At 41.2% G+C, this 21,468-nt stretch overlaps 2 protein-coding genes across 2 annotated transcripts; both read left to right on the top strand.

Moving 5' to 3' along the window:
* Positions 1–775: 775 nt before the first annotated feature.
* On the top strand, positions 776–6,714 carry creb3l3l (cAMP responsive element binding protein 3-like 3 like). The gene is made up of 10 exons (XM_006789825.3): positions 776–891; positions 2,279–2,419; positions 2,646–3,039; positions 3,186–3,295; positions 3,441–3,533; positions 3,708–3,814; positions 4,417–4,485; positions 4,596–4,680; positions 4,764–4,857; positions 5,024–6,714. The coding sequence occupies exons 2-10, from the start codon at positions 2,279–2,281 to the stop codon at positions 5,413–5,415; spliced, it is 1,485 nt and encodes a 494-aa protein (XP_006789888.2). The 5' UTR covers positions 776–891; the 3' UTR covers positions 5,416–6,714.
* Positions 6,715–10,047: 3,333 nt separating this feature from the next.
* gadd45ga (growth arrest and DNA-damage-inducible, gamma a) lies at positions 10,048–11,667 on the top strand. The gene is made up of 4 exons (XM_006789826.3): positions 10,048–10,184; positions 10,304–10,405; positions 10,528–10,738; positions 10,874–11,667. Exons 1-4 carry the CDS (start codon positions 10,132–10,134, stop codon positions 10,985–10,987), a joined length of 480 nt encoding a protein of 159 aa, XP_006789889.1. The 5' UTR covers positions 10,048–10,131; the 3' UTR covers positions 10,988–11,667.
* Positions 11,668–21,468: the final 9,801 nt, after the last annotated feature.

The following is a 21,468-nucleotide window of genomic DNA, read 5'->3' on the forward strand; positions in this document are numbered from 1 at the left end:
TCATTGTACTCCTTAATGCTTGTGATGAGATAGTAAGTAGAGATTTTACATCTTATATAATACGTCTCTATGAGATGTCCCTGCTCTTAGACTGGCTGACCTCGGTATTTTCCCTGTGGCCTGAAAAAATCCACTAGATGACATTAAGCTATGAAGACCAACTAACAGTTAGTAGTTCACATGGCAAAATAAAATTTCAGTTTTGAGTGAAACGATTCTGGTGAGAGTTTGAATCCATTTGTCTTTTTATGATTCCGTGTCCATGCAAATGTGCTGAATGAAATAAATTTAAAACTAAAAATGCTGCTTTGTCTTCTTGATGTTAAAATTATTTAATGCTTATGGCTGCATGTGTGTGTGTGTATGTATGTTTTATAGCTGTAAATCCAAACAGACATTATATGCAGTGAATTCATATCATTATAAAATAAGTTGCTAATATGCATTGATGGTTAATTAATTTTCATTTGATTTATAATGATATCTTTTTGCCTTTTTACACCTATTTGTTATTTATTTGTTATGTATTTGTATTTATTTTTAACACCGAATTTTACATTTACCAGATTTATCTATTTATTTTTTATTTATTTTTCTATATGATAATTCCTGGTCTATTTATAACATGATCCGTACATTTGCTTAAAGAAAGCAGTGCAATTATCGCGTACCGGAGATACAAAACTAACTCTATTTCCCAGAAACGCCAAAGAAGACCACGTACTCATTTCCGCTTTTACGTGATGACGCAATTTTTGCCTCGTTGGAAGGTGGTTTTAGTAGGAAGCGGTCTGACGGTATACAGCGGCAGCTGAAAAAACACGAGTAGCGTAACCAAAAGACACTCGGACGCACTCACTTGAATGGTATTTCGTCTCTTGCCATCAAACGGTAAGAAAACTTATGCAAATCTTACCAGTTGTTGATGTTTCCCTGTGTTTTTAATGATACAGGGGACCACGCCCTCAGCAGAAAAAGATTATAACAGTATTATAAGGCTAATGTTAATGCTTGACCGGAATGCTGCTGATTCCTCGATGTTGGCCTAAGAAGACGTTTCCTGCCTTTTGACGATGATTACACTTTTGAGCTTCTTAAATTCATAAGCAAAAAAAAAATTATCACCTACGCAAACTTCTAGCTTAACTAAGTCATTTCGATCATGTATAAAATGGCTAATATAAATATCAAAAAAATATTAGTAGTATTATTTATATTATTGAATACCAGCATCCTGCATTTGGCGCACAGCCATTTTCAAAACCTCGGGAAACAGTGCAGCGTTCAAACAGTCGTTTCACGTTATAGGATAAACTAAAAATTATGCATCTTATTTATTTTGACACTTGATATTGCATTCAGACCCCGTGACAAAGGCATGGGGGCGGGGCTTACTATAGGATGAGGTCATGATAAAACCGTGGCGCTGATGCAATAAGAGGCTACTATACGTGTTATCGGCCCCTTGTTAGGGAACTACATCTGCTTTTCATATACTTACACGGCTGACATGCATTCAATACAGCTATGCACCTGCAGTCTCCGCGTGGAGGCTAAGACAAAGTACAGAGCAGCATCCAGTGGATGTTTACTGGACCGTCACGGTGCAATGTGCCAACGCTGATGTATCAGGCGCACTTTGACCTGTTATAAAAGTCGTAGTATTTTGTTGGGTATCAGCACTTTTACACAGCAATCAGGGAAGGGAAGTAATGATATGAACTTTAATAAGCAAGCTAAGTCACGTGGCTACAAAACGTCACGTGGCTGCAAAACCCCAACAACAGAGAGATTCATGGGTCATTTAAAAACGGTTTGATCCATTAGAAAACATAATAATTCAATTGTAGAATTAACTGAGCCTCAATTTAAAATCATTTTAGGATCATAAAAGAAATTCCAGTAGACTTATAAAATCCTATAGAATTTTATCCTATTAAAGCCAACCATCCATACTCCCTTCTTCTGCTTATCCAGTTCAGTGGTGAGGTCGGGGTACACACTTGACAGGCTGCCAATCTGTCACAGGGCTAACACATAACCATTCACACCTGTGGCCTATTTAGAACCAGTTAACCTAACCCAAACTTCTAACAAGGTGATCGCACAACTGAACTGTAATACACTCTATGAACTTTGTTGTAAAATTGCTACTCTCAATATTCCAGACAGTGATATTATACTTCTGTTTTAGCAACATAACTTCTATATACATTAAAATGTTATTATTACCAGATATTAAATATGCTATCCTCTGTATTTTGTTGTTTATCTGCAGATGTCAATAGCAGAAGATCTTCCGGACATGGATGGAGCAGACCTGTTTGGACTGCTGTTCCATGATGGAGAGAATGGATCCACTGAGCCCTTCTTTCCTGATGGGAATGGGCTCATTGAGTCATGGCTGTCTGAACAAGATGTAAGAGGAAGTTAATGTTGTTATTGAAAGTGGTTAGATGGCGATTTAATGCATTATCTGAAGTAACTAGGTGCTAAAATGAGTCATGCTTTGGAAGCAGTAATATAAACATCTTTGAGTCTTAATACCAGATGTACTACATGGTAATACAGCTTCTTAAAGCCTAACAGTCTTATATGTATGTGTGTGTGTTTGCTTTAGAATTTAACACACCTTTGTCTCCCAGATGCTGCCAGATATGGATACTGAAGATTTTCTATCCAGCTTGTTAGATGGAGAGGACAACACGGAGACCATCTCTCCTTCCCATTCTCCACTGGGCAGCGACAGTGGCATTTCAGACGACAGCAGCTCCGGGGCTGGAAATAACAACCATGTTGGATGCCCCAGTCCTCATAGTAGTGATAGTGATGTTGTGCCCAGTCCCAGCTATTCCCAACCGAGCCCGGTGCACTCCGACCTTGCCGTGACATATTCAGAGGCACAAACAGAAAGCTTTGAGGCCTTAACAGTCCAAGCAGATCACAGCTACTCTCTGCTGCAGAGCGGAGGGAGGGATATGGATGTGCTGCAGAGTGTGAGGGCAGAGAAGCCAGATACAGATGTCTTCATTGATCTGGGTATTTATCATTTATTGAAGAACTACTGAAACTTTAACATTTTATTTTATAGTAGAATTTCAAATCTCTTAAAAGGATCATGAGATGTGGTCTGTGTGGAATTTGTGGGGGATGGAAGATTTAAATAAATAGTCTTCCTCTCACAGATGACCTTGTGACTGAGGCGATGGAGGAGGATGTCAGCAGTGAGCTGCCTTGCACTTTGGCCATAGAGGACTCGGTACAAGATACAACAGAGTCCATCAAAGAAGACCAGGTCAGTTTCTTTTCCTATTCTTATGCCAGACCAGAAGACCAAAGAGACTGTATTTGATGTTTTCAGTGATGTTTGACACATGTTGTTAACGAGATAAGAACACACAAAATTTCTAAAAGAAAAACTTTGTATTTCCCTTCTTTAGTTCCAGTTTAAAGAGATTGTGCTCACTGAGGAGGAGAAGCGGCTTTTGGCAAAAGAAGGAGTAACCATTCCCCAACACATGCCCCTCACTAAGGTAATTTTCACTTCAGGTGTTTTTGATATCTCTTTAGTCACATACTTACTTTGTTGGGTGAATATTAAATTGGTCTTTCTGTGGCACAGCTGCTCAAAGGTGTTTTATACACATTGTCATCTGTCTTGTGAACGTGGTGATTGAAAGCCTGCTCTGCTCTGCTCTGCGTAACAGGCAGAGGAGAGGACTTTGAAGAGGATCAGAAGGAAGATCCGCAACAAGCAGTCTGCTCAGGAGAGCCGCAAGAAGAAGAAGGTGTATGTTGATGGACTGGAAAACAGGTGAGATACAGATGATAAATCAAAATCTTTAATATAATCTTTAATATATATTATTATTATTATATAGTTACTGACTCCAAGGATGTGGCTACATTGTTTCAGAATATCTTAATTATCTAAATATTTTGACTGACTACAGTGGAACCCCGACTTACGAATACCCCATTCAACGAAAAATTCAAGTTACGAAGGCACTTAATGGCAATATTTCTGCCCGTGTTACGGCAAAATGCCCACGTAACGAAATCTGCTGGCTCTGATTGGCTGAGCCCAGAATGCCCACAATGCCTTCCGAATCATGTGACAATCCCCTGGCTTTCGTACTTGCGCTTCGCTGTTCCACTTGAACGACGTATTGTTGTTGCAGTTAGCAATTAGCCTATAGCCTATTGTTCACTCAAAAGGCGCGATGGGTGCTTCGACTTACGAAAATTTTCGACTTACGAAAGACCCTCGGGAACGAATTTCTAAAATCATGGTCAATAAATTCTCTAATTGACTAAAATCAAATTAGCAGAGAAGAAATGATTTTTAATATAAAGCAAACACTTGTGTGCCTGATTCTTGATAAATACTAAATGATGAATTGATTTCTGTCACAGGGTGGCCATCTGCACTGCACACAACCTGGAACTACAGAAGAAAGTCCAAATGCTTCAGAAACAGAACATGTAAGAAGCCATTTCTTTGCTTCTGGGTTTTTACATAGTCGGGTCAAGCTTCTGAATCAGTTACATTGAACACGTCCTCTTGTTTTTGTTTTGTTTTTTTAAATAAACAGGTCATTGATTGAACAACTGAGAAAACTTCAGGCTATAGTGAAGATGTCAACCATGAAGGCCAGCACAACCAGCACTTGTGTTATGGTAAATTTGCTTCTTTTTTTTTCTCAGTGTGAAGGTCTTTGTCACTCTCTGCTATTTTTCTCACTTTTTCATTGGACTTTCAGGTTTTCCTGCTCTCCTTCTGTCTGATCATCTTCCCATCAGTCAATCCGTTTGGTGGAAACACCCAAACAAAGGAGCTCTACACGCCCTCCTCAAGTGAGTTGTATATAAATATCAAGTCTGTCTTTTATTGTATTTCAGCTATCCTTGCTGTACCTTAAGATATGCATGCTTTAGTTAATAAGATAGCTGATTTCACAAATGAAATTTCCGGCAGTGTCGCCTAACCTTTGTAAACTATCTTTTCAATCATGACTAACAGTCATCTCCAGGGGCCTGCGATCACTGCCAGCTGAAAGCACAGATGCCGTATCCTCCTCTGAGGCTAAAGAAGGTTTGTTAGTTAACCAAGTAGAGGTGGATAATGTTGAAGCCATCTTTGCGGGCAGTCAGAAGAATCACACTCCTGACTATGAGAGGGTGGAACAACCTGATTCAGAAATGGGCGTCAACAGCAACTCTTCGGCAGACTTCCCGACTCCTGCTCAGGCAGCAGAGATGAAGCAGGGGCCAGCCGGGGCATTACAGGAAGGATCCATCAATGGTGTAGTGGCGTCTGGTGTCGCATATAATGCAAAAGCTTCCAAGGACGCCTGGATAGACCGGAATCCTCCGTCTGTCATATTACAGCAGCACCGCTCTGATGAGATGTAGTAAGGACATGTTGTTCAGTATAACCAGCAGAGGGAGCTGTATTCCTAATGATTTGGGTGCCAGAGGGAACATTAATATTAAAAAAAGGGAGAAGGGAATAATGCAGTTATTCTTCCAGATATAAGATCCATCTTTTCGTCCATGCTTTTCCCTTCTGAAAGTCTTCTACTAGTTACTTTATTTGCACTTTGTTCTTGTTTCCCTTCTCCAGCAGTCAAAAGAAACTGGGGAGATATTTTCATATTTCAAAAGGACATTGCAGAGATTAAACAAATGCCTGCATTACTAGAGGGCACATGCTACTGAGTTAGCACTGAGAGCTGTCAAATTATTGTACAACATATTGAGCTTTGCCAGAATTTGTGCATTTATTCACCAGCACAGGAATAATTGAAGTGAATGGGCAGTAGATTACTTAAAGACAGACATGAATTGATGGCCCGACTGTCACTAAATCTTGAGTGAGTTTATCTGAAAATGTCCAGCAGATCTCAGTGCTAACATATGCTGCTTATCAGTGACTTCCCAAAAATCATACTTATCATAGCCATAGTAAATTATTATGAAAAGTAGTGTAGTCGTTTGTGCTGCAAACTAGTCAGCAACGTTTATGAAGTAGTAGAAGATAGAGTGCTTGATTCTCATGAAGCTTGATCACCATGGTTGTTTGACCACAGTAATGCTTAAGCCATTGCAGGACATTTGGCCATTTTAAAGACTTGTAAAGTTTGTCATTATCTCCCTTGTAACAAGGGTATCCATGCTCCTTTTAATTTGTGAATGCTTTGTTTTTATGTTGTACAGTAAAGCAACACAAAATGTGATAAAAGAACCTGAATCCTGGACTTAACCGTTGTTGGCTAACCAACTCTGCCCCTGCGATCTTCTCTTTTATAACTTCTCTGCACAATTCTTACCTTCGTAACCTTGTCTGGAATACCTTAGCACACGATGAGCAGAATGAGGGGTTTGACTTATTTGCTCAGCAAACTTGCAGTAAATATTGCTCCAAAATGTTATGACCTGTTTTATCAGTGATGCATTTTTTATTTTTGTGTATTTTTTCTTTGTTACTGTTGGTATTGTAAATGGTATCGAGGCTACTTTTTGTTATACTTGACAGGCAATGAGATTTTAAATGTTAATCACTTTGAACAAAAAGCACTGGCATTTGGTGTAGTCCAAGAATGACATGTAAATATAAAAAAAAGTGATTGTAGCTCTTTATGTACATTTGAACACTTTATGTATAAGACATGTCTGAACAACTATAATAAACTTTTTATATGTCAGAGTAAATCATCGTCCATGTCGTTGATGCAGAGATGCAGATGTGAAAAAGAAAGTATACTTTCTGAAGTCTAAGGATTTATGTCTCGGGACATCAAAAATGCAGAAAATGGATGAAAAGGTAACTGTGGGAAATAAGAGGGTAGGTAGCAGCCAAGTGCTGCTAATTGCATGCAGTTGATTGACTGATCACGAGCAAGTTTGACCACTTGAGGTCATCTAGGTGTGTTTTAACACAATATCAAAGAAGAAAACCAAAAGCAATGATCTTAAAAGCGCAACTTCTGCTGCCTCTGCTGAATGCCTCTTCTCTAAGAAACAACATGGCAAGACAGCCAGGGGTAATGATTTGGATACAACCACAGAACCAGTCACCTTTAAGTCACTGAGTTGGCCGTGAACTCTTTTGTATACTGAAGTATAGAGACAAATCTGAGGCCACCTGACTGACAGCTATAGCTTGGATGAAACTGGGTCATGCAATAGAATAATAGTCCCAAGCAGAACAGCAAATCTACAAAAGAATGACTGAAAAAGGATAAAGGTGTTGCAGTCCAGATCCGACTACAATGACGTGGTGGGAATCTAAAGCGCAAAAAATGCCTGCAAATCTCAACAAACTGAAGCAATGTTTGTGAAGAAGATTGGGCTTAAATTCGACCACATTGATGTCAGAGGCTGATACAGAAAACAGTTATGTAAAGTCATTGCAACTAAAAATACTGAATCATACGGTGTATGTAGATTTTGCACACACACACAAACACGCACACACAGTTAAACAGCGTAATAAGACATGTGTTGTTTGTCTGAGGAAGGATTTAAATATTTTTAGAAACTGGTAAGCACCAGACGATTTTTTTTTAATGTCCTGATAGTAAGACTAAGACGTAAACAAGGGTTGTGAAAAATAGCCTGTTACCAATTCTAGTCAACCCACTTACAGGAGATGGATTTATTTAATATTCTCCACTCACTTTTCTACCTATCCACCTTTTCTGCAGGTGTGCTGTGCAATTTTGTAGCCACATTGGCAGAGAAACGAGGACTTACAATCTCACAGGTATAAACTCTCACTGGAATTGTTTGCCACACCTTTTAACATAGTCAGGTGTTTTCCTCGAGATCACATGAGAGATATTTCTAATGTATTCTCCAGTGGGGTTTTCACAGGCACTCTGGAATTCCCCCTATTATATAACCTTATCCAAATCTTCTGACCTGTTTATTGTTTGTCTTAGCAGACCACTTTATTGATTTATATGTGAGTAAAATGCGAATGTATGCATGGGTAATCCTGTTCTAACTATATATTATGTAAATTTACCTTTTATTATTTCTTTCTTTTTTTTTCACTTGCAAATCTCTTGTTTTTGTATCCCCTTGCTATTCCTGCTCCATGACTGGAAAACAGTATTTGTCTGACCTCAGCTGTGTGGAGAGTAACAGCACAGAGACTGGTTGGTGACTCACCATTGTAAGGCTGGAATCATGAGTCATGTGGCTTATTCAACATGTTGAGACAAGTTGTTTAAAGGACACGCCAGCAGGTGGAGGTGTAAATCCAGATTTGTGACACAAAGCCCTCTGTTTACTGCGGGCCAAGTTTGTTTTCATCAGTTGACTGTGTAGGCTAGATAAGGTTAAAGGTCATTCCGTTATCATGTAGCCATCTTTTTTGCCTCCAAACAAATGTCAGCTTGGCTTATTATTTGACTCACCATTTAACATGAAACAGATCATGAAAACAACCTTTAACAGAGCGCGTTATTCCTGTAATTAGGCCCATTTTTGGGCACGTCTCACTTGTTAAGAAGATATTAGACCCCTTAGATAGATAGGAGAAGTTGTAAAGTTGTGAGGTTTTTGGTAATTCATTCACATTCAGTGCTCATTAACTGCTCACACGTGGACAAGTTCAGACAACAACCCAGTTACATGCACGGCCTCGCTGCGGTCGCAATATCTGTCGGAAAAAAGGGACTGATGATGAATGTAAACGCGTGCTTATCCCACCGATAAGATAAACTGACCAGAAAAGGCGCCTGGCTGCGACGCGTGGCGCTTTTTTGGGAAGGGCCCGTGCGCATCTGTCGGGCATCTGCCGCAGGGCACTGAATAGATCTGGGTAATAAAACACGCAGGACGCACACACATACTGATCCACATCCCCCAGCGCCATGGAAAGTCAGGACAGACAGGTGGAGGGATGTATAGTGATGTTGTGTGGCGGAACTGCACTTTACCTCTGTGCAGAAATGCCACGCGCCCCAGACAAACTGTTTAAGCCTTTGCTTTTTCAATGGGCGAAAAAAAAACAAAAACAAAAAAAAAAACTGGCGTGTGGCCATAAGCTGGTTGGCCAGTCCCACAAAACACATCGCCACCAAGAATTCTGGTCCTATTCGGGTCAGGACAGGCTTGCAGATTTTCCTTCCGGGGACATTTCGGTAACTGCTGGGCAGACTGTAAACACATGAGCACGTTGAGTAACAGGTTAGTAGGGTATGACGCGCCAAGCAGGTGCACCAGGAACCGGCTGTTTATTAAGAGCAATGGAAAGCTGCACAAGGAAAGTTCGGATAGATGATATATATAAATATCTCCCCAGTGACTCTCCAGACTGGGGAAATCCGCTACTCCGCTAAAGGATTGTTCCAGAGTTTATCACACATAAATTAATCGTCGCTGCTGTTTTAATGCGGCTCACCCACAGGAAAAAGATCCGCCAATTTCCCCTCGGCTAATCCGCACACTCAGTTCTGTTGTCACCTGTAGGATAGTCTGAATTCTTCTATGCCCACTGTGGAAAAACACGAGGCGTAATAGTTACATAATTCCAAAAACCGGGGATGTTGCTACGAAATGGTAAATAACGCCTCTGCAAACTATGATAATAATAATTAATAAAAGAGAATCTCTTAGAATGTCTGCGGTGTGACTTATATGTTTTCTAAATATCATAAACATGTCAGCGTGTCCAGGGGCAAACTGAAGCCACAGTGGTTCAAAACAAAACAAAACTTCATATCACCGTGTTGTTTGCAATGACTGTGAAAGTTCATCGTAAACATCACTTGTAGTTTTTGCCCTTAGTGGTGATGCTGGATGTTGACAAGAAAAGGAGAAATCGGGAGTGGGTGGGGGGGATTTCTTGAAAGGTTGTAATCTTGCCCCACGTGGGGTTGTCAACAAGATCAGTTCGACTGCTCGGGGACTTTTTTTCGCTTTCCTCACCAAAGCTCCTCTGAGCCAATGGTAGGAGACAGGATCGGAAAGACCGCCCCTTGCCGAGAAACGACGCCAAGTGCGGTATAAAGCCACCCACAGACTGTTCCGAGCTCAGAATAACGCAAGAGACTACACAGACAACTACACAGCCTTTTCTTAACACTGCAACATCCCGATCGCGCTTGGATTATAACTATGACTCTGGAAGAGATTCACGGACAAGAGAACACAATGGAAAACACTGATAGGTGAATATTTTACTCATCGATACAACGTTATTTAAGCTCCTGGATTAAAGCGTTGTAGCTGTTATTTTTGGGGAGGGTAATGTGATCAGTGTGCTGATGATGTATTTTTCTTTGTTAAGGGTGCAAAGTGCAGGCGCAGCCCTGGAGGAGCTGCTGATCGCTGCTGAGAAGCAGGACTACTTGACAGTTGGAGTTTACGAATCTGCCAAAGTCATGAATGTGTAAGTATTGCATTTCGTGCCACTTTCAGTTACATTTGCCCTTTAAAAAAACAGAAAAGAAAAAAAGTCGAACACACGCACAGCAGGATATGCGCTAATCACCTTTCTTGTCTTTCCTACAGTGACCCAGACAGCGTGGCGTTCTGCATTCTCGCCACCGATGAGGAATACGAGTGTGACATTGCTCTTCAGATCCACTTCACTCTCATCCAGGCTTTCTGCTTTGACAACGACATCAACGTGGTGCGTGTCAATGATATCGACCGCCTGGCCGACCTCGTGGGTGCAGATGAAACCGGCGAGCCCAAGGACGCACACTGCATTCTTGTCACGGTACGTTCCCACTCAGTTAGGAGCTGGTAGCCAGTGAATCATACATGCATCACTACCGTGTCTGACTTTCTTTGCATGTCTTGTAGGTGTTGCCACTTTTGTGACTCTAAATATCTCCCTCTTTTACAATTACAGAGCCCTAGTGCAAACCCATGGAAAGACCCTGCTCTGGACAAGCTGAGTGTATTCTGTGAGGAAAGGCGCAGTGTGTATGACTGGGTGCCCACTATCACACTCCCAGAGCGCTGAAGTGACACCCCCCTGAAGTTGCTTCACATGATTATGATGATGATGAAAAGAAAGTCAAGGAGCTGAGCTTCAGCTGGGGGCCTCATGCCTTTCTGCCTCACATGTCTGGATTAAGAGGCTGTGGCTGTAACTCCCCCCTTCTGCAAGAGCACACTCTTCCAGTGCATCCTGGGTGAGCCCGTTGGTTCTGGATTACCCTGTGCAAGGGTTCAGACCTCATGTGTGAACTTGTTCAGGTGTATGTGGAGTGGACAGAACGCCTGATGGACACTGAGAATGGAGCTGGACTGTACTGCATAGTACATTAAAGATGGCAAATGGTAACCCAGTGACTGCCCTTTAACAGACACTGGCGGGACTAAGCAGAGAAGGTCACAGAGAGCGATACTGTGCAAGAGATGGACTTAAGAAAGTGGACTGGACTCGTCAGAGGGGAACAAGTCAGGTGCAGATCCAGAAGAAGGTGTCTGAAAGTGTCTAAACAAAGGACTTTTCTTTATGAGTGCAGCTGTCAGGAAGTTCTTGGAATAAGCAGAAACTGCTTGCAAATCCTGATGTAAAGCTGACACTTTTCTTAATGGACTATTCAGTTTTCTTTCACATATGCAGACAGAGCAATGCAGTATTGATTTGTGTTGTACTGACTTGAAATGCTTTGTGAATAAACATTTGGAATCAAACTCATCTTCTCAGAAATCTCATTTTCTCCTTTACATTTAGCTACACAGACATTAACTAACACCTAGGGTGGCACATAATGTGGGGCGTCATGGCAGACTGCAGTGATGCAGAGGTATCAGGAAAGTGTGGTGCTACTGGTTACAACTCTGCTTCACAAGAAGCTAATCGCACAATGTGGGTGGAAGGAAAGTAAAGATCAAATGATTAGGTGGCTGAGAGAGAGAGGGAGAGAGTAAATGAAGAAAAGGGAAGCTAAAAGTTATAATGTAATGATGATTGAGATGTGGGGTTTTTGCAGGCACTGACCTTTTACTGCTGATAGACTAACTGCCTTATAGCACAGTGCACAATTACTTAGGCTGGAACTGAAGCCTGTGTGTGCATGTGTGGCTAACTACTAGGTCAGTAGACAGTGGAGTTAGTTGTAGTTTTGTACATTCAAACAAATTTGTTAAAAATTAATTTAACATTACTCTTCTCATGCTTGATTTTGATTTTAAAAAAGTCAATTTTCAACAATGTAGAACTTATGCATAATACATGGTAACAAATCTAGGGAAGGTCTTCCTATTCCTGCAGCCACGTGCACATTGAAAATTATACCGAGATGAGAGCTGCAGCTGAATGAGGGTCAGCAGATCAACAACGGCAGGTATGGGGAAGTGTGTGAGTGCTGCGGTCAGCTCAGAGCTCAAGCTGACAGTAAAAGGTAGCCCACATCAAAGAGAAACCAGACTTCAGAGGAACTCATTTCGATTTTCTTGGCAGCAACTCAGTCGCCAGCCAACCGCTGGTCATTCTCTGCATGTGTACTCGCATGAGCACACAGGTGCACACAAAGCAAAACAGGCTACTGCATGTGCACAATCTTGCACTAAGTTATGCTCAAGATCATGCATAGCACACATGCACACACAACCAAAGGATGCTGTGTTAGACAGATGTCAGGTGATTGCTCAGTGTTCTCAGAACAGAGGAAGGTTCACTCAGTCAGAATTAAAGAAGAAAAAAGAATGCAGGCTTGTATCTGGGGGACTTTCCATGGGCTTTAATATCTGCACTAGTAGGCATATGGGAGACTTGGGAGAAATTACCATAAATGCTAAATGATAAAAACTAGTCATTTTATTGCATGTGCTGTCAAAACTGTAGATTGGGACTTAACAGCCTTGTGGGACAACAGTATGAAGACTAATGTGGTTGGTGATCACTTGTTGTCTGTGGTTGGTGTGCATTGGATTCTGTGATTAAACATGAAACCTAACCATATCTGAGTGAGAAATGATTGTCCCTACCTATAAAAGTCCCAGCCAAGTCACAGGTCAGACGAGGAAACATGTAAAACATTTATAAAATAATGACAGAGGCCTGAAAAAAGAATTAATTTTTTTTATTTATTTTGCACACCTTTCCAAAAGCCTCCAAAAGATTTGAGGCTTTTTGTCCAAACAGGTCAGTGTTCTTCGTGGAGCCCTCTTTGTTTTCTGCAATGAAAAAAAAAAAAGCCGCAGCAACAGCAGACACAGTTGTGTCTAATTTTGACCTGTTTTTGCAAAAAGCAATATTTAATGCCCCAGATAGGACCTATTTTATCAAGAATATAAATGTTGGCCTGAGTAAACAAAGTGTTGTGTTCGTATAGCAGTCATAATTAAGCACTTAGAGTATTGTTGACTAAATACTTGACCTAGTTTAGATAGAAGCTGGTATAGATCTGATTTTTCTTTGTGCTCTCTAAAACATGCAAGTATGCCTATCTCAGGCCTATATAAATAAACATGCCTATATCATGCATAATATAGGCCTAATTCCTTGGGCTTCAACTCATACAAGCACTATGCAAGACTAGAAAACAGCGACATGCTTGTATTTATTCTGCATTCCTTTTGGGTACAGGTATAATATGTGCTACAAGAGAACAAAAAAACTAGCTGCTGGAAAGGACTTCTTGTCTCTCCTGCTACTATTTGCACGGTAGTAACAAACATCTTCTCCCTGTGTTGACTGGGGTGCCAAAAGCCTGGAGCAACAGTCCAGACTGCTGAGGCAGCCGACTGTCTGCACAGAGTCTGAGCCAGAGATCTAGAGCCACGATAGACTGAAAGTGAAGCAATGAGACCAGACAGATGTAGTCTGACTTGGGAATATTAGTGTTTTCAGCTGTGACACAGAAAATGGTAAACAGAGTAGTTTGAGTAGTAGTTTGCTTTTTAAATAATTTTAATTCCAGTAAGACTATTCACTGGACTTATTCTACACAAGGGCACAACACTTAGCCAGGAAAGACTCTACCTGAAACTTTTAATGCTTTTTCCAAATGTTACAAATTCCACCTTGTACTGTAAGTAGAATAAAAATGTCACATGTGTGTTTAATCTGTCCAAAAAGCTATGCACAGGACTTTTTCTGGGTCATTCCCCACAATGGCAAAACTCTAGATGCATTGTATAAAGCATAAAGCTTCAGATTGAATTGAGGTATAACACAGTTTTATGATTTTATAACCAGCTCTCAGCAAAACAGTGCATTAGCTAAAATGGAAAGCTACTGGTTTTGAATGTGAGCTGTATTTGAAAGCAGAATTATTTCGAGATCATCTTTCCAACTTGGAAATAATTCCTAAACGGATGAATCTCCTTCATTTGACGCTGACACATTTGAACAAGACTGGCAGTTGGTAATGTGATAACCTTTTGTTCATCCATCCATTTTCTTCTGCTTATCCAATTCAGGGTCACAGTGGGGCTGGAGCCTATCCCAGCTGCCACGGGGCACCAGTCTATCACACATAGAGACAAAATACCATTCACACTCACAACTGAGGCTAATTCAGAATCAACAGTTAATTTAATGTGCAAGTTTTTTGGCTGGGGGAGGTTGAATTACCCAGAAAGTAACTCCACACGGAAAGGCCCCAAGCTGGCCGGTGGATTTGACCCCAGAACCTTTTTGTTGTAAAGCAACAGTTATAACCCCTGCATGACTGTTCAGCTGAAAATGTGAAAATGTGATGATGCTAACAGGGCCCTGGTTTCACCTGGCTAAAAGAAGAACAGTGTGTTGTGCTGTGATGTCAAAATATCTAAATGCTGCTTTTTTGCCTGGGGAAATGTTACAGCATGTTTTGCCATCCTGGGATACCCCAAACATTTGCAGGCTTATGGGTCAACTGTAAATATTCTGCCCTTCTCAGAGTCATTACTTTCACGGCTAACTCTCATATTCCTGCTTCAGTCCACTTACAGTAACCACAGCAAGATGAGATTACGCGGCGAGCCGGCAGGCAGCATCCCCTCTCACCCCACCCCACCCATCTCCAGCTCTCGCTCGCGCTTGGCCAGATATGGTACCATGAGATCACGGCCCAGCTGGCCCTGGCAGGCTGCGGAGAGAGATAGAGAGATAGCTAGGCTGACTGCTGGTGTTGGGTGTCTCTAATCTAAGTATGGGGTGTGTGTGTCACTCACTGGAGAGATGAGCTGCACCCTATCTACTTCTGCAGTTCACTGTTTCTCACCATGAGCTCATTCCACAGAAGTTATGTGATGAACCGGCACAACATGCAACTTTCAGAAGGCCTTAGATTGACGGCGCAGGGAATTTCACATTGCTGTGGTGGCCAAGGTGATTCCATAACAACAATATGTAAACACACGTTTGGCTCCTGTTTGTGAAGAGTCACTATCAGTCTGTTAGTATGATATCACTCAGGTGGTTTTGAGGTTTCAGTCAGGCTGGGGTAGCTGTAAATGTCGAAGCGCTCACATGCTCACACCTGAGCTGGTGGGATGACCGCACCACAGCGACAGGGATGAGATCACATGACATAAACCTCTCAGTTGAGCGGTAATGATCGCACTTATCTTTCAGCAGAGCCTATAATCACACTGGGCAAAACAGCTGTGTGTAAGCAAAGGGGAGGGTGACCAGGTTAGAAGCACACCCACACAAACACACACCTGCCCTACACTATAAAGATCCACTGTGTCCCTTTGGGGGTTAGAGTGACACACACACACACATACAGCAGGTCATCGCAGATGAGCTCATGATACAAACCAAACTACTGTTAATATCAAATACCACACTTAAGTCTCTGGTGAAAGCCAAGAAGACCTTTCTCTCTCTTTTTTAATATATCAGCTGAGCAGAGATTATTTTTTGTAAAATTTAGAAGTGAATCCATCCACTGCCCACCATTTGTACAGGATGCAGTCATTTGGATGTTTGTTTTCAAATTGGTATGTCTGCAATTGCCTTGGGATTGCATCAGGGTGTTTGTTCAGTAGCAACTGAATGGATTGACTGGATGAAATCTGTAACTTCTGAGTGAAATATCTATAACATTAGCTCTTATTGCTTGTTTTGCTGTTTTCCCAGGGTTCCTAAAAAATATATTATATGACTCATGACACCAGTGACCTCATGCAAACCTCAGCAGTTAAATTTAGATCACATGATCCAAGTGCCAAATTTCTAATGTGATCGTGCCTGAAGTGATTTTTTTTTCACAACTAATATTTGACATTTGTGAAAATACTTTAAGGTGAGTGTATTTAAGCTCCAAATACACAAATACAGGAGATCCAAGCATACAACAAGCGTTATGATGCCAAATCAATTGATCAGATGAGACTGCGGGTTTCGGCTTGCCTCTTTATATAAACTACAATAAGTACAAGTGACAAAGGCTATCTCAGGACAACTGAAACAGCTTATGGTCTTATAGTCTCATCTGGTTACATCAGACAAAGCAGGGGACATACGAGGAAAAGAGAAGAATAGAAAATGAAAGCAAGCAAAAGGAGACAAATATAGCACAAAATGCCATTAAACAAGGACTTTAGGTTAATTATTCATTCGAGAAAATAGAATTTAATGAATGCAAGAATGTATCTTCTTTATCACTCAAACCTTTTCCTCTTATCCCTGCTCTGCCTCTAAATTCCTGTCATATTTTCTGGTTTACTCTAGCTGCCAGTCTGGCTAAGGTGGGGGCAATGCTAAGTAATTTTCTAAATATGGGGAGAAGACTGTAACCTCACTGGGACTGACACATTACTGACATTGCTGAGCTTATCGTTCCAGAAACACATGTACTCCGAGCCATGCCAGGAATCCCCTCTCAGAGCCCACAATCCTCAAGTAGAGCAGCGGGCCGGAAGGCATGGCCATAGAAGTGCAGCCAGGAGGAGGAGAAATGGGCTAACACTGCTGTCTGCAAAAATACAGGCAGACATTCAGACACACAAATAAAATGTGGGGAAGTTGCAAGCTATTTGCTCATCCCATGATAGAATTTCTGCTCCGTCCTGGCATGCAGAAAGGGCAGACAGGGTGATCAGGTTGACTCAAGGATAAATAAAAAATGTGCATAAAAACAATTAGATGGATACATAGCATAGACAGATTTCAAATTCCATTATGCTGATGTTGAATATTTCAGGACTTACAGTGTCATGTGTGACATTCTCATGCATGGAGATTGTTTAAGTCGAGTGCACGGGAAGACATAGTCCACTGAGCATTGATTGTTTAGTTATATCACAGTTCTGTGGAAGCATTAAAAAAAGGAAACTGAAATGACAGACATGCTGCTATTTTGAGTGTGTTCATGTTGCTTTACTGCAGGCATACTGGGGAATGGGTTAAAGCACAGAGCACAGAGTAAACAGTGTGACTGTCAGACTGCCCCTCTACTTTTAGCACATGTGCTAATTAAAGGACTTAAAAGAGAGGCCGAGCCAGCCACACTGCCTGCCCTGACACAGAGAGAACAAGACTGCAAGGGGAAGAATAGAAAAGATGGCAGAAGACAGAGGACACAGACAGAAGACCAAGAAGTAAAGGAAAGAGCAAAGGAGAATCCCTAATGGCAGCCTTGTTTGCTTTGGCTGTGCCGTCACTCGATTACGGTTCAGGGTTATTAGGAGAGTGATGATGCAGCCGCTCACTATCACGATACCTTCCTCCTTGTGCACAAACAAGTAGACTCTCTTTCAACGAAGTACACACATAGGAATGCATAACAAGAAAAGCACATGGTTAAACATTAAATTTGACCACAACATGTTTTCAGATTTCCTACATGCATGAGGGGCTCTGATGTGCTTTTAGGAGTTAAAAACATGTTCCTTGAACCACTGAGCTATTGCATAATAGCATTAGATCTGCACTGGCCAACCATGTTCTTGGCAGCATATCTTATCAAATGCTTTACCAACAGCCTCAGAACACTCGCTGCCAGATTAAAATAAACAGTAGCTGCTTGGATGTTCATACGCTTTGTCTCAACAAATAAGTGAAAAAAGAGAAATGACCAGTTTTTTTTTTGTTTTTTTTTAAAACACCAATGAGCAAAAATACTCATTGAAGTTAAAGTTGGAGTCTCCTTCATGCATGAAGAGCATTTAAAAGTTTGCATGCTGTAGCTTCATGTGCTGCATTTCAATTTGGAATTCCTCCCAGAGGATGACTTGAAAGTCCAATTAGAATTTTGCACAGAGCACAAAAGGAGAAAGATGTGTTTTTCAAGGACTTTTCAAGGGAGTGATGCAATTGCCCCTCTTCCTTACACTAGGGCTTTTTTTCATAGCAACATATCATACTTAACCTGGTAACACAGTGAGGGCGCATGGCAACAGTGGTTCAATTTATCCCTCCTCCTCACCCATATCCTCCTGTCTACTGTACATTATTTTCAGCAGTTGTCAAACCTATACTTTTAGATCTAAACAAGTCCGGTGTTTATGTGGGTGCACTGTTACTGATGAAAAACAAAAATAAGCTTTTTGTTTTTGCTGGTGTCACTTAATCTGTGGGGATGTATGGGCAGGCAGAGGAAGAACAGGAGAAAAGGGGAAGGGGGAAGGGGGTGTTCTCCCCTGCCCAAGAAGCAGCCAATAGGAGAGCAGTATTAGCTGGAGATAGGCATAAACATGAGTTGTTGCTGTTGGTAACAGAAATCTGATTGGCTGTTGAGGGCTCTTGCACAATGGGATAGGTGTTTCAGTGTTGGGGTATTTTGATCACTGTTATGAATGTGTTTATCTGCTGTTATGCTCTTTAATAACCTTGTTATTATTCCCCCTTCTGTTTTCACTTACCGAGGAGGAGTTTTTTCATCTGACTTGTTACGTACCACCCAGAGGGCTAAATCTGATGAACTTTGGCTACCTTTATTTGCAGGCCTGCAGAAAAAAACAGACACACACACACACACACACATTTTTTATGCTATCTAGACTGCAGAAGTAAACACACACAACAGTACAAAAGGCTGGACATCCCGTAAAAAACCACAAGGGGAGGGGAACATGTGACACCGGGTTGTGGAGACAGGTTGGTGTCCTAGTGCATGATGCACCTGCACCTGCTTTGCCACACTGACGTAAGACAGTTGTTTACATGGACCACACCTCATACATATGGACAAATAATTTAATCCAAACTCTCATAACTTGTTTTTCAGCGTGTTTTGAGAATTTTCATAACCCGGCATCGTAACACCATGTACGAGCCTTCAAATACTTAAAGTGCTCAAAGTCAAGAAAATAACATGTAATCCCAGAGGTCAGCTGCACTGTGTGCACACAGTCACACGCTGTTTACAACAGAATCAGGCCGAGCTCAGAGCGCTGCACATGTCACCTTTGTTTACATGCGCTTCCTTCCTGAAAGGGGTGGCGCCACACTCACACACACAAGCAGTATTCCAGTGTTGCTTTGGAAACAGAGCTCCAACAGCAGCCAATAGGAGGGCAGGGATTATGACGTGTGTGTGTGTGTGTGTGTGTGTGTGTGTGTGTGTGTGTGTGTGTGTGAATTAATCAAACAGCGGTATCAATCAGGCAACGTGTTGACAGGGGAAGATTTTTTTTAAATCAGGTCTTTCAAGAAAGAATAAACACAGGGCAATAATGCCAGGCTCAAACAGACACGCGACTAAGCCAATTAAAGATCAACAGTTTAATTTGCAAGTGAAGAATTATGAGGAGTGTGTGTATCTGCCTGTGTATCCGTAAGACTATTTGTGTATGAGACAAAGTTTTCTGCACTTTCATTTCTTGCTGCATATATTTGTGAATGAGCAGGTGTCACAGCCACTGTGGCATGCCCAGTACATGTTTTTTTCCCTGTTTGTGGACATGTGTACGTGCACGTGTGGTCATGTGTATTTTATACAGCTGTTATTGTTATGAGTGATTAATTGCTTGTGCTGGCACCTGTTTAGGGTCCTTTACCATAAGGATGTTTCGGTCTTCCTGTTCGCACTGAGTTTATCAGTGTGGACCATAATAACACACAATAACAGAAGCTTTGCTATCTACTGTGTTATAAAATATGATTAACTCACACACTAGTGTGTAAACATAAACTCGTGCCATGTGCACTTTGATGAAAACTCCAATCCCTTTTAATATTTAACATCTCTTACAGCTTATTCTCTTGTGGTTGCATAAAAATATGCACACACTGTGACTGATGTTCAAAGACTGTAGGTTGTGTGAGTTTGACCGTGTGAGTAGCTTGTTTGGGTAAGCTGCAAACAAAATGAACTTTTTGGGATTAATAAAGTTACCTGAATATGAGTGCAAATATACACAAATGCACGCTGTAAAATGCGAATCGGAGAATAAAAAATGGAAAAGAAATAAAACCCTGCAACGTGAAAATAAACAAGTTTCACTGTCACTTCAATGGTAACAATGGTAGTAGATCTTATTACCTTCAGTCAAAATTACACTAAATTCATTAAGTGAGATGAGCTCGCCAAGATGTAGCTGATTTTGCTGCTGATTCCGAGGGGAGGGAGTGGCATAATTAAATTCCCCTTTTCCCCAGTTCATTTCAGGCTTTAGGAAAACATAGGAGGAATATGTCTTGGGAGCAAAATAAAATAACAGCCCCCATTTTTTGACAGATGTAGGTCTTTAAGTAAGATGGGAGCAAACTAAGAATAGCTGTGTAAATAACAATGTTCCAGTGGTCTAGTCTGCAGAAGGACTAAAGCGAGCATCCAAGCAGTGCACACAATGAACAATAGTGGGGGAAAGCTTTAATATTTGTGATTGATTCGGGTGTGTATTTATATGTATAATGCATTTTGTTATTTAGATCTTAATTTGTTTAGCTGTAGAAGGGACTACCCTTTATCTGTGGATATTTTCATGTATTTGCAAAGGTGTAGGGAAAACAAAGAGTAATTCTGGTGCATGTGTGTGAGAGTGAGAACTGTTACAGAGTAACCCATGTGTTACCTACCACACAGGATGCAGCTGCAGCAAGTGAACAATAGCTTCTTCACAGTGTGGGATTGTGAATGTCTGTGTGTGTGAGACTTTACTGATCAGCTCCTTAAAACAGAGCTTCTTTGTCATTTCTGTCTATCCTCTTTTCCTTATGTGTACCCTGGATGTAACCTTAAGGCATAAGGAAGGTAATCTAATCAGTAACCTACTGTTTCTTTTTTCTTTGCACCAACAACCCACAAAGCATGCAAGTGCAATCATGTTTGCCTAATCACTGCAAAACAGGGATGTAGTAAGTGAGTGACGGTTCATCTAAAGCTGCAATATGGACAGACCAAAGTAATGCTTGATTGATCCCCCCGCTGGGAGGTGAAATAAGTTTGAGATCAGCCTTCTGGGGCTTCAGTGTCTTGCATAAGGCTATTTTTGAAGCGTGAATTACTCCACAATGAAAACAGCGGATTTACAGCAAAATCCCAATAAAAGGAGATTTAAGTATGTTAACTTAATCTCTTTAAAAAGGGATCCAAATAACACTCTGCATTTAAT

Source organism: Neolamprologus brichardi, chromosome 12 (assembly GCF_056152115.1).
Source record: "Neolamprologus brichardi isolate AB-2024 chromosome 12, ASM5615211v1, whole genome shotgun sequence".
Taxonomy (NCBI): domain Eukaryota; kingdom Metazoa; phylum Chordata; class Actinopteri; order Cichliformes; family Cichlidae; genus Neolamprologus; species Neolamprologus brichardi.